The 17,158-nt window shown below is 45.8% G+C and overlaps 1 protein-coding gene across 1 annotated transcript in view; it reads left to right on the plus strand.

The window, feature by feature from the left end:
• Positions 1 to 17,158, plus strand: part of LOC309354189 (transmembrane protease serine 11B-like protein) — an 89,135-nt gene that overhangs the window by 67,611 nt on the left and 4,366 nt on the right. Inside the window, exons 6-8 of the mRNA XM_081884213.1 lie at positions 4,073 to 4,111; positions 6,217 to 6,394; positions 16,802 to 17,061. Coding sequence (XP_081740339.1) covers positions 4,073 to 4,111; positions 6,217 to 6,394; positions 16,802 to 17,061 — 477 coding nt within the window. The remainder of the gene's footprint in view (positions 1 to 4,072; positions 4,112 to 6,216; positions 6,395 to 16,801; positions 17,062 to 17,158) is intronic.

Genomic DNA, 17,158 nt, shown 5'->3' on the forward strand with positions numbered 1-17,158 from the left:
CACCCGCATCCTTTCAGGAATGAAGGTCACCGCCTCCGTCTCCTGTCTATCCAGTGTGTCGTGGGCCCCCTTGGCCACTCCCTGTGTGGGGAGCGGGGACGCCTCTGCACTCTTGCTCGCCCACCCAAGGGGTCCCGGCCGAGGGGGCCAGCCCTGGGGCGTGGCACGGGAATGCTGACCACGCCGACCCGTTACCCAATGGTCGAGGGCAGCTACCTCATTGATCTTGCCAGTAGCATATGCTTGTCTCAAAGATTAAGCCATGCATGTCTAAGTACACACGGGGATTACAGTGAAACTGCGAATGGCTCATTAAATCAGTTATGGTTCTTTTGATCGCTCCCACCATTCCTGGGAATGATCTAAGTGCCTTTAAAAATGAGATTCATGTCTGATATGGGAACCTTTGTTTCCGCAACTGCAACAACAAAACGTTTTAAAGGAATCCTTAGAGGCCTGCCCTGAATAAACTGGCAATCAGTTCAATCATAAAAAAATCACCTAAATCTGCAACAACTTGGGAGGCACTATTCCTGTAGTTCCACAGCACCACCTAGTCCTGTTTTATTGGATTAATTTCATTTGTTGATTCGTGAGGATGTGGACAAGGTGTTTGGAGTAGTGCAGCCTATTAACTGTTGCTCAACTTTCACCGCTCCTAGCCAATAAACTGCTCCCGTAGGAGATTGATCATCTGCCTACATTTCCATTGGGTTTCTGTTCTGAGTTGGCCTGGATACAGAAACCAAGTCTGTAGACTTGGTTTCTCTGATGGATGACCCGTGTTGGGACTAGGGAGTGTGACTCTTCTAATTCTCCTGGACATCTAAGTGTTTTTCAGTGCTGGGGTAACCTCTCTGAGTGAAGGTGTCTGGGATCAAAATTGGGGGCAACGTATTTCATGGGTTCCACTTCTACCTCATTCTAGAATGGTAGTTGAGGGAGCTTATTATTACAGCAAATGATGTTGAAATTTATGCAAAATTGCATTTGCATGAAATTGCTGGCGCTGAGTAAGATCACACAAAGATCTGAGGTAATATCAGTATCAAACTCTGTTTCTCACAAATGCCCCACAACAGCTTAAAAAAAGACTTGCTGCATCATTCTTGCCTTCACCTATACCCCCACATGCTGCCACTGTACATGGCCACATGGCACATGGCCACTGTGCTTCACCCGCTAGTAAACTGGATTACTGCAATCTGTTGTACATGGGGCTGGCTTCTCAAAACTTAGAAAAAATTGTAAGTTAAAATAAACAGGTACCAGATTGCTGGCTGGGACTAGTAGGATGGAAGAGATCTTTCCATTTCTTAAGCATCTTCTGGTCCATTTCTGCACACAATTTAAAGTGATGGCCATATCCTTTGAAGCTCTATAATATATATTATTGATGGATTGGTCATGTTTTTTGGAAGTAGACTTAAAGAGACCTAGAATATATTTTGTGTGCTGAGTCTCTTCAGGACTGACTACACCCATGTGAGCCTGTTCAAATGCTAAGATTATCTTCAGAGGATGTATGCTACAACAGCAGCAAGAATACTTATTGCAAAGTACTGGAAGACACAAGATCTACCCACTCTGGAAGAATGGCAGATGAAGGTGATGGATTATATGGGATTGGCAGAAATGACTGGCAGAATCCGAGACCAGGGAGAAGAGTAGGCGGAAGAAGATTGGAAGAAATTTAAAGACTATCTACAGAAATACTGCAAAATTAATGAATGTTAGAATTATGTTGGATAGAAATTAAGTGGTTTCCAGCTGTAATGTTTTAAGGGAATATGAGAAATAGGCTTAGAAACAGGTTAAAACTTAATGGCAAGGATTTGCTGAACTAACAATTTGAATTGGAATACAAAAAAGGGAGGTATGAGGAGGTCCGGGAAACATGTTAAAGGAAAATGAGAAATGGAAAATCTGCATGTTTTATTTTTTTATTTTTAATTATTTTTACTTCTGCATTTTTGTTACTATTTTTTATTCTTTTTTTCTTTATTGTATTATTATTAAAAACCTTAATAAATATTCTATATATATAAAAAAGATTATCTTCAGAGGGCCTACTCAGGGTCTCCCTGCCTTCGGAGGTTAGGTGGGTGGAATCCAGAGAAGGTGTATGTGGTTCGGTTGTGACAACCTATTATGGAATGTTGTCTGCAGAGAGGCTGCTTTGGCAATGAACCGTTTGTTGACACCAGGTCAAAACTGAACGTTTTGCTCAGGCCTTTGACCATATAACAAGCTGATTTTTCTGCTAATGGCAACCGTCTTAAGCTGTTGTGGGATATGTCTTTCTTGCCTTGCTGTTTCAAACCTTACTGTATAGTAAGCTGCTCTGAATATTGCAAACTGAAGGGTGCAGGGAATAAATGCTATGAAATAAATAAAAATTACCGTAAGTACTGTAGAATTTTCTTTGATACAGATCTCCACCTTGTGGATATTTGGTGCCAGTACATATAAGCAACTGCCTTCTGCTGAATTGGTTTATCTACCCCAGTACCAATTACTGTGCTTGGAAGTGGCTCCACCAAGATATTGGACAGGATCTTTCCCAGCACGATTACCATATTTTCCCGTGTATAAAAGACTATATTTTTTCCTAATTTTTTGAAGTTTAAAATAAGGCGTCGTCTTATTCACGGATAGTGCATAGTGAATTTTCTTGAGTCACTGAAAAATATGGTATATGAAATCTTTTTAATTGCATATACCCCATATTAAACTGCAGACCTTATGCATTCAAGCTGTCAAATCATGTGCCCTATCACTCATTTCTCTCTCTCCATCCTAATCTTCCTGGTGTCAAATTTTATGAAGTCCCAACCTCTTTAATAGACACTCTCTCCCCTCCCTGCCTCACACACATTCAGCAACGCTGCCTATCTTACAGATCTTCAGCACCTACATATCTCCTGCACAAATAAAGCCTGTGTTGGCTCTCTCTTCTGGCTCCTGCACACGCCTCTCATCTCATCCTGGTCCCCAGCCTACTTTATAAAGATGCACCAGACCATAAGATGCACCTAGTTTTTGGAGGAGGAAAACAAGAAAAAAAAATATTCTGAATCCCAGAAGCCAGAACAGCAAGAGGGATCTGGCTTCTGGGATAGCCTCTTGCTGTTCTGGCTTCTGGGATAGCCGCACGAAGCCTCTTCAGGGCAGTGGGATGAAGGCGCCCCCTGCCCTCAAGAGGCTTCCCGTGGCTAAGCCAGAAGCCAGGATAGCACGAGGGATCACTGTGCGGCGGGAGGAAGGCTCCCCCAAGAGCTATGCTTCCTTTAAAGAGTGCGCGGAGTGTGTGTGTGGCTCTTGGGGGCTTTTCCCCAAAGAGGGAGAAGGGCAGCCCTTCTCCCACCTCGGGGAAAAGCCCCCGCGGGGTTCTTTAAAGGGAGCACAGAGCCTCTCGCCTGCATTTGCTCCATAAGACGCACACACATTTCCCCTTACTTTTTAGGAGGGGGAAAGTGCGTCTTATAGAGTGAAAAATACGGTATAAGGAAAGACTTGGTTCCCAGTTGCTCTAGAGCAGGGATGTCCAACAGGTCGATCGGGATTTACTGGTAAATCCCCTCGAGGTTTTGGTAGATTAATTTATTGTTTATATCCCAACTTTCTTCCAAAGAGCTCAAAGTGTCACACATGGTTCTCCCTCTCCTCATTTTATTCCCACAACAGCCCTGGGAGATTGTAAAGGCTGAGAGACAGTGACAAGACCAAGGTCACCCAGTGAACTTCATGGTTAAGTGAGGACTAGAAAGGATACCAATAAATGAATCTGAATTAATTCACTGCCTTAGGCCACAGTAACAGTTCTTCTATGTTAATGTTTTAATTGTTTTATGACTTGCAGGGATATTATTTTGACTGTTATATGTAAATCACTTCGATAATAAACCCATCAATCCCTTTTGTGTCTTAACAAAAGCACAGCTGTTCTTGTAATGAATCTTCTATCTATTCAATCTAATTTGAAGTAGCTCTTTCCAAAATTAATTCTAACTTGGAGTAAGATGTCAGATGAGTGCAGTTCAATCTAATCCTGATTATGTCTTTCTTCCAGATATGAGCAAAGAAATGGCTGAAAAACTCTTCAGTGACTGTAAGTTTAAATCCCTCCTATTAGTTATAAAAAAATGCAGTAATGCTTTTGAAGACATTTCTAAGCTACCCATGGGGACCAGGTCTTTGACCAATCCAGCAAAGTATAAATTGGGCGTATTAGGAGCTCATAAGGGTGATTCTCTGAAAGAGGTGGAGAAATATTCTCTGTCCCCCTTGAGGATTGGCCTTCTCATACAGTAAGAAGCAGGGCCAGGCTGCTGATTGGCTCCTCCATCAAAGGTGAATGAGAATCATAAAGATTGGCTCTGCTCGCTCTTTTGTCCTCTTCTTCTGCTTGTAATTGAAATGATTTTACTCGGAAAATGAATTTTCCTTAGTTCATATTCCCTGCTAAAGGTGCATAGCACAAAAGCCCCTGAACTATTTGTCTACAGTTTGGTAGGGCTATTAAGGCATCTTTCTCAGGTCTGCAATTGCCCACAAAACAAGAGATTAAACTATTCTTTTTTTTCATCCATCTCATATTGTAATGGTGGCTTTTGAAGTAAAAAGTTTGAAGCTAACCTTCTGAAAATTGATGGGATTTATGGCTTTGGAAGGGGCAGCCTTGGCTGCAAATTTCTTCCAATTCTGCCCCAAAATAATAAAAAAGTTGTGAATTTCTTATGTGTGTGTGAAAACCCATTTTAGAAGTGTGCTGCACAAAAGCCTCTGGCTCTATTTGTCTGTAATTTGGTATGCTTTATTCACAGTGGGGTGGGGCCTGCAAATTTCATACACTTACGTCAAAAGGGGGGAAAGTTATAACCAGTTTTTGATTCCCCAATAATGAATATGAGGAGGTTAAATAAAGTGCACTAAAACTCCCAAGCCAAGTTGAGCAGCCTCTGGGTTGATCTGAGCCAAACCAGGCTATTTTACAAAGTCCCAAACTGAGGTTTGAACAAAATATTGAGGTTGATGCACTTTCCTACCAGAAACAAACCCTAACGGACATGGCTTGTTTATCTATTTATGTCTAGGAACGGCCTCTGTTTACTACATAATAGCAAACTGAAGTTGTATGGTTTGATTAATCAATGATGACATTCTAGGCTAAATAGGCTAAATAAAAATGGACAAATGGCTGGCTCTGGATGATGTCCATCCAGGTTCAAAGAACTCAAATGTGAAATTGCTGATCTTCTAACAAAAAAAAAAAAAGCGTAAATTGATCCTCCATGCCTGAGAACTGGAAAGTAGCCAACGTAACACCAATTTTTTAAAAGGGATACAGGGGGCATCCTGAAAATTACAAGCCAGTTAGCTTAATGTCTGCATGGGGAAACTGGTGGAAAGTACCATTAAAGATAAAAAAGTAAGCATATAGAAGAACAAGCATTGCTGAAGCATAATCTGCATGACTTCTATAATATAAAACTATTAAGAGTTATTTGAGAGTGTAAACAAGCATACATAAAGAGGGATCCAGGTGGAATAGTGCGCTTGGACTTTCAAAAAGCTTCTGGCAAGGTACTACACGAAAGATTCCTGTGTAAGCTTAGCAGCCATGGAATAACAGAGTTTCTCTTGTGGATCGGGAACTGGTTAAGTAGCAGGAAGCAAGGAGCAGTAACAAATGGACAGTTCTCAAAATGGAGGGCTGTAGAAAGTGGAGTCTGCTGCTGATTTTATCTTATTTTTGCAGCCATTTCTAAAGTTGTTGCAAGCTACGCCAAGCACTGTGGCTCAGAGGAGGAATCTAAACACTTCAAATAAGTGAAATGCATTTCTATTAAAGAAAATTATCTTTATTACTACCTGAGAGCCAACCTGCCATATGCACATATCATTTTTGCTTGGGATAAGCACCATGATCTAAGTGTTTGGTTTAATGAGGTACTGAATACATATTTTGACTGTGGTAAATTTGCAGAGCCTAACAAGAAAGAGTACTGAAGTATATAGAATTTTGTGGGCTCACGGTGCCATACAGAGTCTGAATTAGGAGCATGTGGCAAAACTGAGCCAGGTTTTGAAAGAAGGCCCCAGTAAAGATGGATGTCTTTCCCTCCCAATGATTTTATGATCAGTATAAACCTAGACAGATCGGCAGGTGTACTTCATAAACCTCAACATCTACCTTTTTCTTGACATTAACAGTCTGTGGGCTTCGATATAACAGATCAACAGTCTCTCCAAGAGTAACTGGAGGAGTTGAAATCTCGGGGTCTGGAGAGTGGCCATGGCAGGCCAGTCTCATGCGGAATAACATCCATCGTTGTGGTGCAACGCTGATCAGTAACACGTGGCTTGTGTCTGCAGCTCATTGCTTCAAAGAGTAAGTTTTCAACTGGAATAAGAAATGTATGTACTGGTTGAATTATAAAGCTAAGCTCTCTGATGACATGAGAGATCTCTTGCTGACTTGCTGAGAACATATGAAGCTGCTCATCTAGCTTACATAGTGGAAGGATGTCCCTGGGGAGAGAACAGGTGGGCTCTGGCTGTTGCTTTACCAGCTTCTTTACCAGTTGCTGCTTGTGATGGGATGATGAGCTGCTTGTGCGTAAAATGCAAGTCCCTCAGAGTTTGATCAGGTTTTCAAACCTCTGCCTGTGACGGAGCCCCTCCAGCATGGCTGCGTCAATCGCTAGTAGTATCCGAAAGTGGTTGCTTTCGGAATCGTTTCCAACATAAAAGCTCTTTAACGGAAACACGTCTTCTGGACTCTCGGCGTGACAGTTTCCGGCGAGGAGTGGGTGTCCCTATAGGAGGTCCTGAGACCTCCCCACTGTTTTCGCTGGAAGCGTCTCTGAGCCATCCCTCCGACTCACTTTCCCTTGGAGTTCTTGCTCGCCCTCTACTGGTTCCCTCTTCCGCTGCTACTTCTCTCTCAACCTCAATGAGCCTTTGCACCTCCGGTTCTTTGGATGGCAGTTCCCTGACATCCACCTCCCCTCCAGGGCCCCCTTCACCCCCTCCCGTCTCCTCCCCTACGGGCGGTGAGGAGGTAAAACCCCTGAAAGAACCTCCCTCATCTTCCGAAGTCTCGAACACTTCCCTCCACTTGTTGCTGTCCCTGGTCTCTCGGTACTCTTCGTCATCGGAGTCCATTCCCTCTTCCAACTCCGACTCCGCGAACCCTTCCAGTTCCTCTTCCTCGTCGGTGGTGCCGAAATACTCCCTCCTAAACCTTGCTACCGGCTGAGGTTTCCTCGGGAATCTTTGGTGGAACGTTTCTGTTAAAACCTCGTCATTGACTTCCTCTGCAATCACCCAGGTGTTTTCTGACTCCGGTTCCCCTTCCCAAGCCACCAAATACTCCACCTGATTTCCCTTCCACCTGGAATCGAGGATTTCCGCTACATGGTTGCGGCGTTCCCTCTCTTCCAAGGCTGGTCCCCTGACGTGCTCCCCTTCACGTCCCCCCCTGTATGGTGACAGTAACGACCTGTGGAACACTGGGTGCAATTTCATGTGGTTGGGTAACCGGAGTTTGAAAGCCACCGGGTTGACCTGCTGAATGACCTCAAAGGGTCCCAATCTTCTGGGCCTCAATTTCTTACAACCCCCTTTGAACGGCAACCCTTGGGTTGACAGCCACACTTGATCCCCCACCCTTATGGTTTCACCTTCCCTTCTGTTCTTGTCTGCCTGCTTCTTATATTGTGCCTTGGCCCTTTCTAAGTTGAGCTGGAGCTGATGATGGATCGCTTCCATCTCTTCTACAAAATGTTCAGCCGCTGGGACGCTCCATCTCTCCCCTCCTTCCCCTGGAAATGCCCTGGGGTGACACCCGTAATTAGCCAAAAAGGGGCTCATCCCTGTGGACACATTCTCCGCATTATTGTAGGCAAATTCTGCCAGCGCCAACTTTTCGACCCAATCGTTCTCTCTGTCATTGACATAACACCTCAGATATTGTTGAAGAATGCCATTTGCTCTTTCCGCCTGCCCGTTGGTTTCAGGGTGCCGGGCAGTTGAAAAATTGACTTCCACGTGCAGCAAGCTCATGAGCTTCCTCCAGAACCTGGAAGTAAATTGTTTGCCGCGGTCTGAGATCACCCTCAAGGGAGCCCCGTGCAACCTAAAGATGTGTTCTACAAACAACTTCGCTGTTTCTTCCGCTGTGACTGCATGTGAGCATGCTACAAAGTGGCACATCTTAGTTAACAGGTCTACTACTACCATGATGGCTGTTTTCCCCTTGGACTTCGGCAGATCCGTCATAAAATCTATTGATACCGCTTCCCAAGGCCGTTCTGGTGTGGGTAATGGTTCTAATAACCCTGCCGGCGCCCTTCTTTCCCCTTTGGCTCGCTGACATTGGTCACACCCTCTTACATACTCCCTTACATCTTCCCTCACCTTGGGCCACCAAAATTCCCTGGTAACCAACCACATGGTCTTGTGTTGCCCAAAATGTCCCGCCGTGGGGCTATCGTGCAACTGCTTGAGTACTCTCCCCCTCAATTCACCTTCGGGTATATACAGTGCCCCTTTGTAATACAATGCCCCATTTCTTTCCTCAAAACCTCCGGGGCTCTCGCCCTCCCCCCTGAGACCTCTGAGCTTATCCTGGGCATATTCATCATTTTCCGTTTCCTCTACCAGTTCTCGTTGCCCCACCAGCGCCGCCCCACACACCCAGCGGTCCTCAGGGATGACATGTCTCTCTTCGATCGCCCCCTCCCCTTCCCAATACTCTGGTTTGCGTGAGAGCGCGTCCGCCCTGACGTTTTCTGGGCCTGGCACATAACAAATTTCAAAGTGGAATTTGAAGAATTCCTGTGCCCATCTCACTTGTCGTTGGTTGAGCACTCGAGCTGTTCTCCAATACTCTAAATTCTTGTGGTCGGTGCACACTTGCACCTTGTGTTGTGCCCCAATTAATAAATGTCTCCACCTCCGGAACGCTTCGTGAATGGCAAGTAGTTCCCTGTCATACACCGTGTAGTTCCTCTCGGATTTATTCAGCTTCCGCGAGAAGAAGGCACACGGTCTCCACTCCGACGTACTCCTCCCCGGTTGAAGAAGTACTGCCCCTACCGCCCGGTCAGATGCATCGGTTTCCACTCTCATGGGTTTTCGTAAATCCACATGCAGAAGTTGTTCTTCCGAGGCGAAAGCCCTATTCAGTTCTTCAAATGCTCGCTCCGCCTCTGCCGTCCAAACAAATTTCTTCTTGCTGCTGAGGCAGTCGGTGATGGGCGCCGTCAAGTGGGCAAAGTTCTTGATGAACTTCCGATAAAAGTTCCCAAACCCCAAGAATCTTTGCACATCCTTCTTGGTCTTCGGTGTCTTCCATTCCAGTACCGCTTGGACCTTGCCTGGATCCATGGCCAATCCCTTGTCTGACAAGCGGTACCCCAGGAATTCCACCTCCTTGGTATGAAACTGGCACTTCTCCAGTTTCACCCACAGCTGGTTGGCTTGCAGCCTGCCCAACACTTCTCGAACGTCCCTCACATGCTGCTCCTCATCTTCCGAATACACCAACACGTCGTCTAAAAAGGCCACACAATTCTTGTAGAGCAAAGGTCCCAGAACGTGGTTAATAAAAGCTTGAAAGCACGCGGAGCCTCCTTGTAGACCGAAGGGCATAACGAGGTATTCAAAGGCTCCCAAAGGGGTGAACATGGTGGTCTTCCATTCACCCCCCTTCCTTATGCGTATCAGATTGTACGCCCCCCGCAGGTCCAGCTTTGTAAAAATCTTTCCCTTCCTTACCCTGGTCAAAATGTCATCAATTCGGGGCATAGGGAAAGCCAGGGGTTCCGACACTGCATTCAGGGCCCTAAAGTCACACACAAGTCTCGGCTTATCTGTGTTTTTTTTGTCCACAAAAAACACTGGGCTGCCCCCCACCGCTCGGGACTCTCTGATGAAACCTCGCTTCAGGTTTTTGTCAATGAACTCCCTCAGCTCCTGCATCTCCCTGTCTGACATGGCGTACAGCTTGCCCACTGGGAGTTGGGCCCCAGGGAGTAGGTTGATTTGACAGTCAAAGGGTCTATGCGGTGGCAGTTTGTCTGCTTCCCTTTCGCTGAATACGTTGCTCAGATCTGCGTATTGCGGGGGCACCTTCCCTTTGTCCATTACTTCCATCCCGGCTAGGGTGACTCTGGCTCCTCCCGGAACCTTCCCCTCCTTGCAGTGTTCTAGGCAATGCGCTGACCCAAAGGAGACCACCCTCTGATGCCAGCCCACTAGCGGATCGTGTAGCGCCAGCCAGCTCATCCCCAAAATGATGGGAGCTCCTCCCAAGGTGGCCACATTAAACGCTATCCGTTCGGTGTGCCTTGCCACCCTCATTATCATCGGGACAGTCTGTTGGCTAACTTCTCCCCCCAACAGCTCTCTGCCGTCAATCGTAGTCACCTGCAAGGGGTTACTTAAAGGGATGGTCTGTATCTGGTGCTCAGCTGCAAACTCCTTACTCATGAAATTACAGGAGCTGCCTGAATCCAAAAGCGCCTTGATCTTTAGTGGGTGTCCGTTTGGCAGTTCTAGTAACACCTCTATCACTAAAGCAGGTCTGGGAGGTTCCGGCGTGGGCACTTTCACTGCTCTTTGGCCTGGCTGCTGTGCCCCGACGGTGGCAGCCAGGCGTTGGCTTTTACTTGCTCCTTGCTTTCCTCTTCCTTTTCCCCAACAGCTCCTGCCATCCCTTGCCATTCCTTTCTTTGTGGGCAGACTCTGGCAAAGTGCCCTGGCTGTTGGCAGAGATAACATCTCTTGGCGCTCTTTCCCTCCTTCTTCCGCCCTTCACTGGGATTTGAAACTGCGCGCGCCCGCGCTGTTCCAACTTCCATCGGCTCTGCCGGCGGGAAAGGTGGCTCTGGAATGTCTGGAATGCGGAGCTCCCTCCAACGGTCTCCTTTCCCTTCCCACTTTTCCAAAGCCCTTGCCTCCTGGCGCGCTCCTATGGACAGCGCAGATTTGGTCAGCTGATCCATAGACTCCGCCCTGGGCCCCCGGGACAGTTCATCTTTGACGGCCGAAGAAAGCCCCTCTTCGAAAAGCATCTGGATGGGTTCCGCCGATAGGTCCCACCCCAATTTATGAATCAGCATAGTAAACTCAGTCCAGTACTCACGGACAGATCGGCTTCCCTGCTGGCAAGCCATTAACTGCCTTCGCACCACCCCCTGCTCAATGTCGCTGGAAAACATCAGGTCCATGGCACGAAAAAACTTCCTCGTGTCCTTTAGGATCTCATTATTCGCTGCCATCAGGGGTCTAACCCAGTCCTTCGCCCCCGATTCGAGATGGCCAATTACAAAAGCCACTCGCGATTCCTCGTCGGGGAAGTCATCAAACTGCAGGTTGAGAGCGTATTGCATCTCTGTTCTAAAGGCATGATAGTTCCTGGGATCCCCCCCGAATTTCTGCACCAATCCTGGCACCTTTCTGGCGAGCGGGGTGGTTTTCTCCTTTCCCTTTTCTGCATCCTGAGCCCTCCTCTCCTCAAGCCTCGCCGTTTGCAGCGCCAGCTGGATCTCCAACGCCCTGTACCTTTCTTCCAGGCTTGGACCCCCTCCAGCTGCTCCTGCTCCTCCGGTTCCGGCTGGGTTGCTCATGATGCCTCTCCCTGCACAAGCTGGCTTTCGGAGACTTTCGGATTGCTGTGATGGGATGATGAGCTGCTTGTGCGTAAAATGCAAGTCCCTCAGAGTTTGATCAGGTTTTCAAACCTCTGCCTGTGACGGAGCCCCTCCAGCATGGCTGCGTCAATCGCTAGTAGTATCCGAAAGTGGTTGCTTTCGGAATCGTTTCCAACATAAAAGCTCTTTAACGGAAACACGTCTTCTGGATTCTCGGCGTGACAGTTTCCGGCGAGGAGTGGGTGTCCCTATAGGAGGTCCTGAGACCTCCCCACTGTTTTCGCTGGAAGCGTCTCTGAGCCATCCCTCCGACTCACTTTCCCTTGGAGTTCTTGCTCGCCCTCTACTGGTTCCCTCTTCCGCTGCTACTTCTCTCTCAACCTCAATGAGCCTTTGCACCTCCGGTTCTTTGGATGGCAGTTCCCTGACACTGCTGTTCCCCATTACTGTGACATTTTAGTGTTTTATTGTGATTGATATTTTAACTTGAGGAACATATCTGTCATCAGTGCACAGGACATTATGTTAAATTAAGCAGGTGGCGCTGCGGTTTAAACCACTGAGCCTCTCGGGCTTGCCAATCAGAAGGTTGGCGGTTCGAATCCCTGCAACAGGGTGAGCTCCTGTTGCTGTCCCAGCTTCTGCCAACCTAGCAGTTCGAAAGAACACCAGTGCAAGTAGATAAGTAGCTACCGCTGTGGTGGGAAGTTAAAAAATGTTTCTGTGTGCTCTGGTTTCCGTCACGGTGTTCCATTGCGCCAGAAGTGGTTTAGTCATGCTGGCCACATGACCCAAAAAGCTGTCTGTGGACAAATGCAAGCTCCCTCGGCCTGAAAATAAGATGAGCGCTACAGCCCCATAGTCGCCTTTGATTGGAGTTAACCATCTGGGGTCCTTTACCTTTTACCTTTCCTTATGTTAAACTACCAACTGCCACCTTTAAGCTAGTCTCTGGGCTATGCTGAAAATGCATATACTTGTGCACACTTTTCTTATCTGTCCCCTATTGTGATCCTCAGATGAAGGGTGGTATAGAAATTTAATAAATAACAATTACTGTATTTTTCTGTGTATAAGACTAGGTCCCCCCTAAAAAATAATGTCAAAAATTTGGGGGGGGGTGTCTTATACATGGATAGTAAAATATCCATCTTATACATGGGGGCGTCTTATAGATGGAAAAATACGGTAACTTTATTGAGTTAACTTTTTTTTTTAAAAAAATAATTTTTATTAAGTTTCCATTTACCAAATGAAACATATCATACCAATTAGTCCAAATTGTATCAATTCACATCATAAAGTCCAAATGTTTTCCGAATTATAAATTTTTGTGGGGGATACCCATGCTTCACGATCAGCAGGAGTCCAATCATCAATATTTCTGCTGCTTTTCATGTTTACAATGATGTTTTCAGTCCCATCTTCTCACTCTTTGTCGTTATTCATTTTCCTTTTCAATCCCTCCGAGTTCTCTCCACAAGTGGATTGAAAGAAACAGTCTTGTTTATATCCCTGTGTGGGCTTTGTAATGCTCTCTCGTAGATCTCTCACAAAAATACAGTAGTCCAGGAATTCGTTCGAGCAGACATGCCATCTTGCCTCCAATGAAATACAGTCTAAATGTCCGCTCATTAACTTTCCAGACCTGCTGCATCGTAAATTAGTCCTCCAGGAGTGTAATAGCCTTTCAAATTTACGATTCCAAACTGATAACCGATCCACGGCTCTTCCTCCCTAGACCATATATCCTGCAGCAAAGGTCTGCTTGTCCATATCAAGTCACATTTCTTGCTGCGTCACAGAGAGAGCCTTTTTTCTTTTCCAAATTTTTCACAGAATAAAACCTTTAATTCATATTATTTCCCCCCCCCACACACAGTTCATTTTTAATCCCTCTTGCAAGTTAGTCATTGAGACGCTTCTTTAAGGGGGAGGGTTGTTAAATTAATCACATGAAAAAGACTTTCCCCTCCCTTTCCGTACCATTCCGCCTTCCAACATGTCTGCAATTCTCTGATGTTATCTCTGTTCCTTCCGTCCCAATCTTCTTCATAAATTATTAGCCGATAAAAACCGACGGTTCTTTAAGGGGGAGGTTTGTTAAATTAATCACATATTTTTTTTTTAAAAAAGTCTTCCCCCCCTTTCTGTTCCGTTCTGTTCCACCTACCAACATGTCTACGATTCTCTGATGTTATCTCTATTCCTTCCGTCCTGATGTTCTTCATCTCGGTGGTAAAATTATTAGCAGATAAAAACACTCCTGACCTCTCTTGAAGCATGTGCGTTTACTTTCTCCAATTTTTTCTTCTTTTTAAGCAATGCAACCAGATTCGCTCCTGAAAGTAGCTTCAGGGAGCTCCGAGCCTGTTCGAGGGCTTTCCACCCAGTGCCTCTCACCCCCTCCTTCATCCGAACTCGGGGGTGATTTATGGCAACCGCGGGCGAGGGCAGCATCTTCCCCTTCCCTGGGAAGATGAGGGAGACTGATTTTACTCCCCATAATCAGCCTCTAATTACCTCGTACAAGCTGGATAGATGGTATTGTCAGCCATCTTCCAAGGCGCCCCTAGCGCCCCCCAACTTTATTGAGTTAACTTGATCATTTTGTTTGTGAACCACCTTGACATTCTTGAAATGAAAGGTGGTATACAAATTATTTTATTCTATAAAATTAATAGCCCAGAGTTGTCTACTTTGAACCAGTAGACAACACTTGGCTACTCATTTTATCTCCAGAAACTGAGGCAGTGGTCTTTTCCAGCACATGATCCTTTTTAGCTAGAGATGCCAGCCACTGAAATTGGGACCTTCTGATTGCTGAGCATGTTTCCTCCCATGAGCTATAGCTCATCCACAGCATAACAGTAGAACAATACTTTGTATAAAAATCAGAAGGAACAAAAGGGGTGTATTATTGCAGTGAACTCATAGGCCCAACCTACAGGTGAAGTTTATTTGCATGAATCCCAGCTCCCACTTTTTTTTTACCAAAAGAAGCTGCAGGGTTGTAATTTTGATCTAAGCCTATCTTGTTCCTGACACCTACCTGTGATAGCTGAGGAACAAGAATGAATGGAAGTAGGAGCTGCCATTTCCCTCACCTTACTGATCTTTCACTCAACACTGCAGTCTCTGCAATTGCTTTTGATCTAAAAACACTGCTGGGGAAAATTCAGTACAGTGAACCGAATTGTAAAATTCAATTTACGAACTTAATCCATTCCGGAAGTCCGTTCTTAAACCGAAACCATTCTTAAACTGAGGCACGCTTTCCCTAATGAGGCCTCCCTTCCACCGTTCAGCTTCAGTTCGTAGACCGAGGTAAAGTTCACTAACTGGAACACTACTTCTGGTTTTGCGGAATTCACATACCGAATAGTTCATAAAAAGGGCTGTTCGTAAACCGAGGTACCACTGTAATTGGGGACCAGCTGATATCAGAAACATGACTTACCCACAGCAGTGATTACTCCAGGCATAGGCAAACTCAGCCCTCCAGATGTTTTGGGACTACAGTTCCCATCATCCCTGACCACTGGTCCTGCTAGCTAGGGATCATGCAAGTTACAGTCCCAAAACATAGGGAGCGCCAAGTTTGCCTATGTCTGGATTACTCCATGCCAAGGTAACTCAAATTCTAAATATAGGATATAAATTAAGCACATATGCACATTTCTACTTTGTACAGCTTCATCTGCTTTCAGTTTTTGGGTGTGGGGAAAGGGGTTGGAGTGGTGGTAGCTGTATGGGGACAGCCTAGAGTATGGCCTTACCTAGAAATACATGTAGAAATCCAACAGTGGACTCACAATATTGTGTTTTCTTTGTAACGCTAATGTGAGTGTAAGAATTGGAAGGGAAGAATCAGTGGGAGAGGAATGCATAACCTTCTCCCCTCTTGAGAATTATCATCTGTAAATAACATCTCCTCCCTCTGCCACGTTTATACTGCTCTTCTCTAGTTGGGCTCTCAGATGGGAGATCCGATTTGCCAAGAAGAACCTGGCAGGCATGGGAAGGGTTAAGCAACCTCTCCTCCTGCCCACTGATGTTCTTTTAAAAATCCTCTCCCAGTTTTTGTATTAGCTCATCACATATTGATTTGGGGGCATGTCTACTGACAAAGAGTACTCAGAATCAGGGAGTCAGATATGAATAGCAGTGGGAGAAGGAGAAATAGCAGCTTGTGCAGGGAAATAACATTCCACCAACCAAAGTGGAGGTCCTTCTCAAATCCTTTCACAGATGGGTCTTCATAATAATAATAATAATAATAATAATAATAATAATAATAATAATTTATACCCTGCCCTCCCCAGCCAAGGCCGGGCTCAGGGCGGCTAACAAGCAATAATAAAAACAAGTTGAATGAATACAACTCAAAAACAAGATTAAAATACAACATTAAAATACAGAAACATCAAAATATTAAAATGCAGCCTCATCACAGGAGGAGAACGGAAAAAGAAAGAGGGAGAGGGAGGGAATCAAATGGGCTCCAAGCCAAAGGCCAGGCGGAACAACTCTGTCTTACAGGCCCTGTGGAAAGAAATCAGATCCCGCAGGGCCCTGGTCTCATGAGACAGAGCGCTCCACCAGGCCGGAGCCAGTGTTGAAAAGGCCCTGGCTCTGGTTGAAGCTAATCTAACTTCCTTAGGGCCTGGGACCACTAGGGTGTTGCTATTATGGACCTTGAGGCTCTCCGGGGGGCATACCGGGAGAGGCGGTCCCGTAGGTACAAGGGTCCTAGGCCGTGAAGGGCTTTAAAGGTCAAAAGCAGCACCTTAAATCTGACCCTGTACTCCACAGGGAGCCAGTGCAGCTGGAAAAGCACTGGGTGAATATGCTACCATGGCAGAAACCCCGTGAGAAGTTCTAGACGCCGCTCACATACTTCCAAGGCCTTGTGTGACTGTGAGGATTGTAGCTTGTTGCTTTGCATTTTCTTTAGGAAAGATGAAAACAAAGAATCTCAAAATGCCGATTGGTAACATCGTAATCAGTTCAACAGGAGCTAGAATACATGTAGCCCTTCTCTGCTTTCTCTTGGAGTGTAGTCTTTCTGTTGTGTATCTGCGTATGAACAAGTTCAGCAATGTTGGGATTCGCTCTAATCTCTTGCTTCTTTTCAGTTCCAGTAACCCACGCTTATGGACTGTTAGCTTTGGAACCTATCTGACACCTTCACTACTTGTACGGCCTGTCAAGACCATTATAGTTCATGAAAAGTACCGTTATCCAGCCCACGAATATGACATCGCTGTCCTGCAGCTGGCTAAACGTGTGGAATTCACAAATGCTGTTCATCGGGTTTGCCTTCCAGATGCAAGTGAGAGGATTCCATATAATATAGATGCTGTTATTACAGGATGGGGAGCAATGAGTGATGATGGTAAGCACATCTACTTAGAAGAAGACAGTATTTCATATGATAATGTCAGGGAACTGCCATCGGAGCCAGAGGGAGAGGGAGGGCTCCAGAGGGGTTC

Source organism: Podarcis melisellensis (genome assembly GCF_964234715.1).
Source record: "Podarcis melisellensis genome assembly, chromosome: 13".
Lineage (NCBI taxonomy): Eukaryota > Metazoa > Chordata > Lepidosauria > Squamata > Lacertidae > Podarcis > Podarcis melisellensis.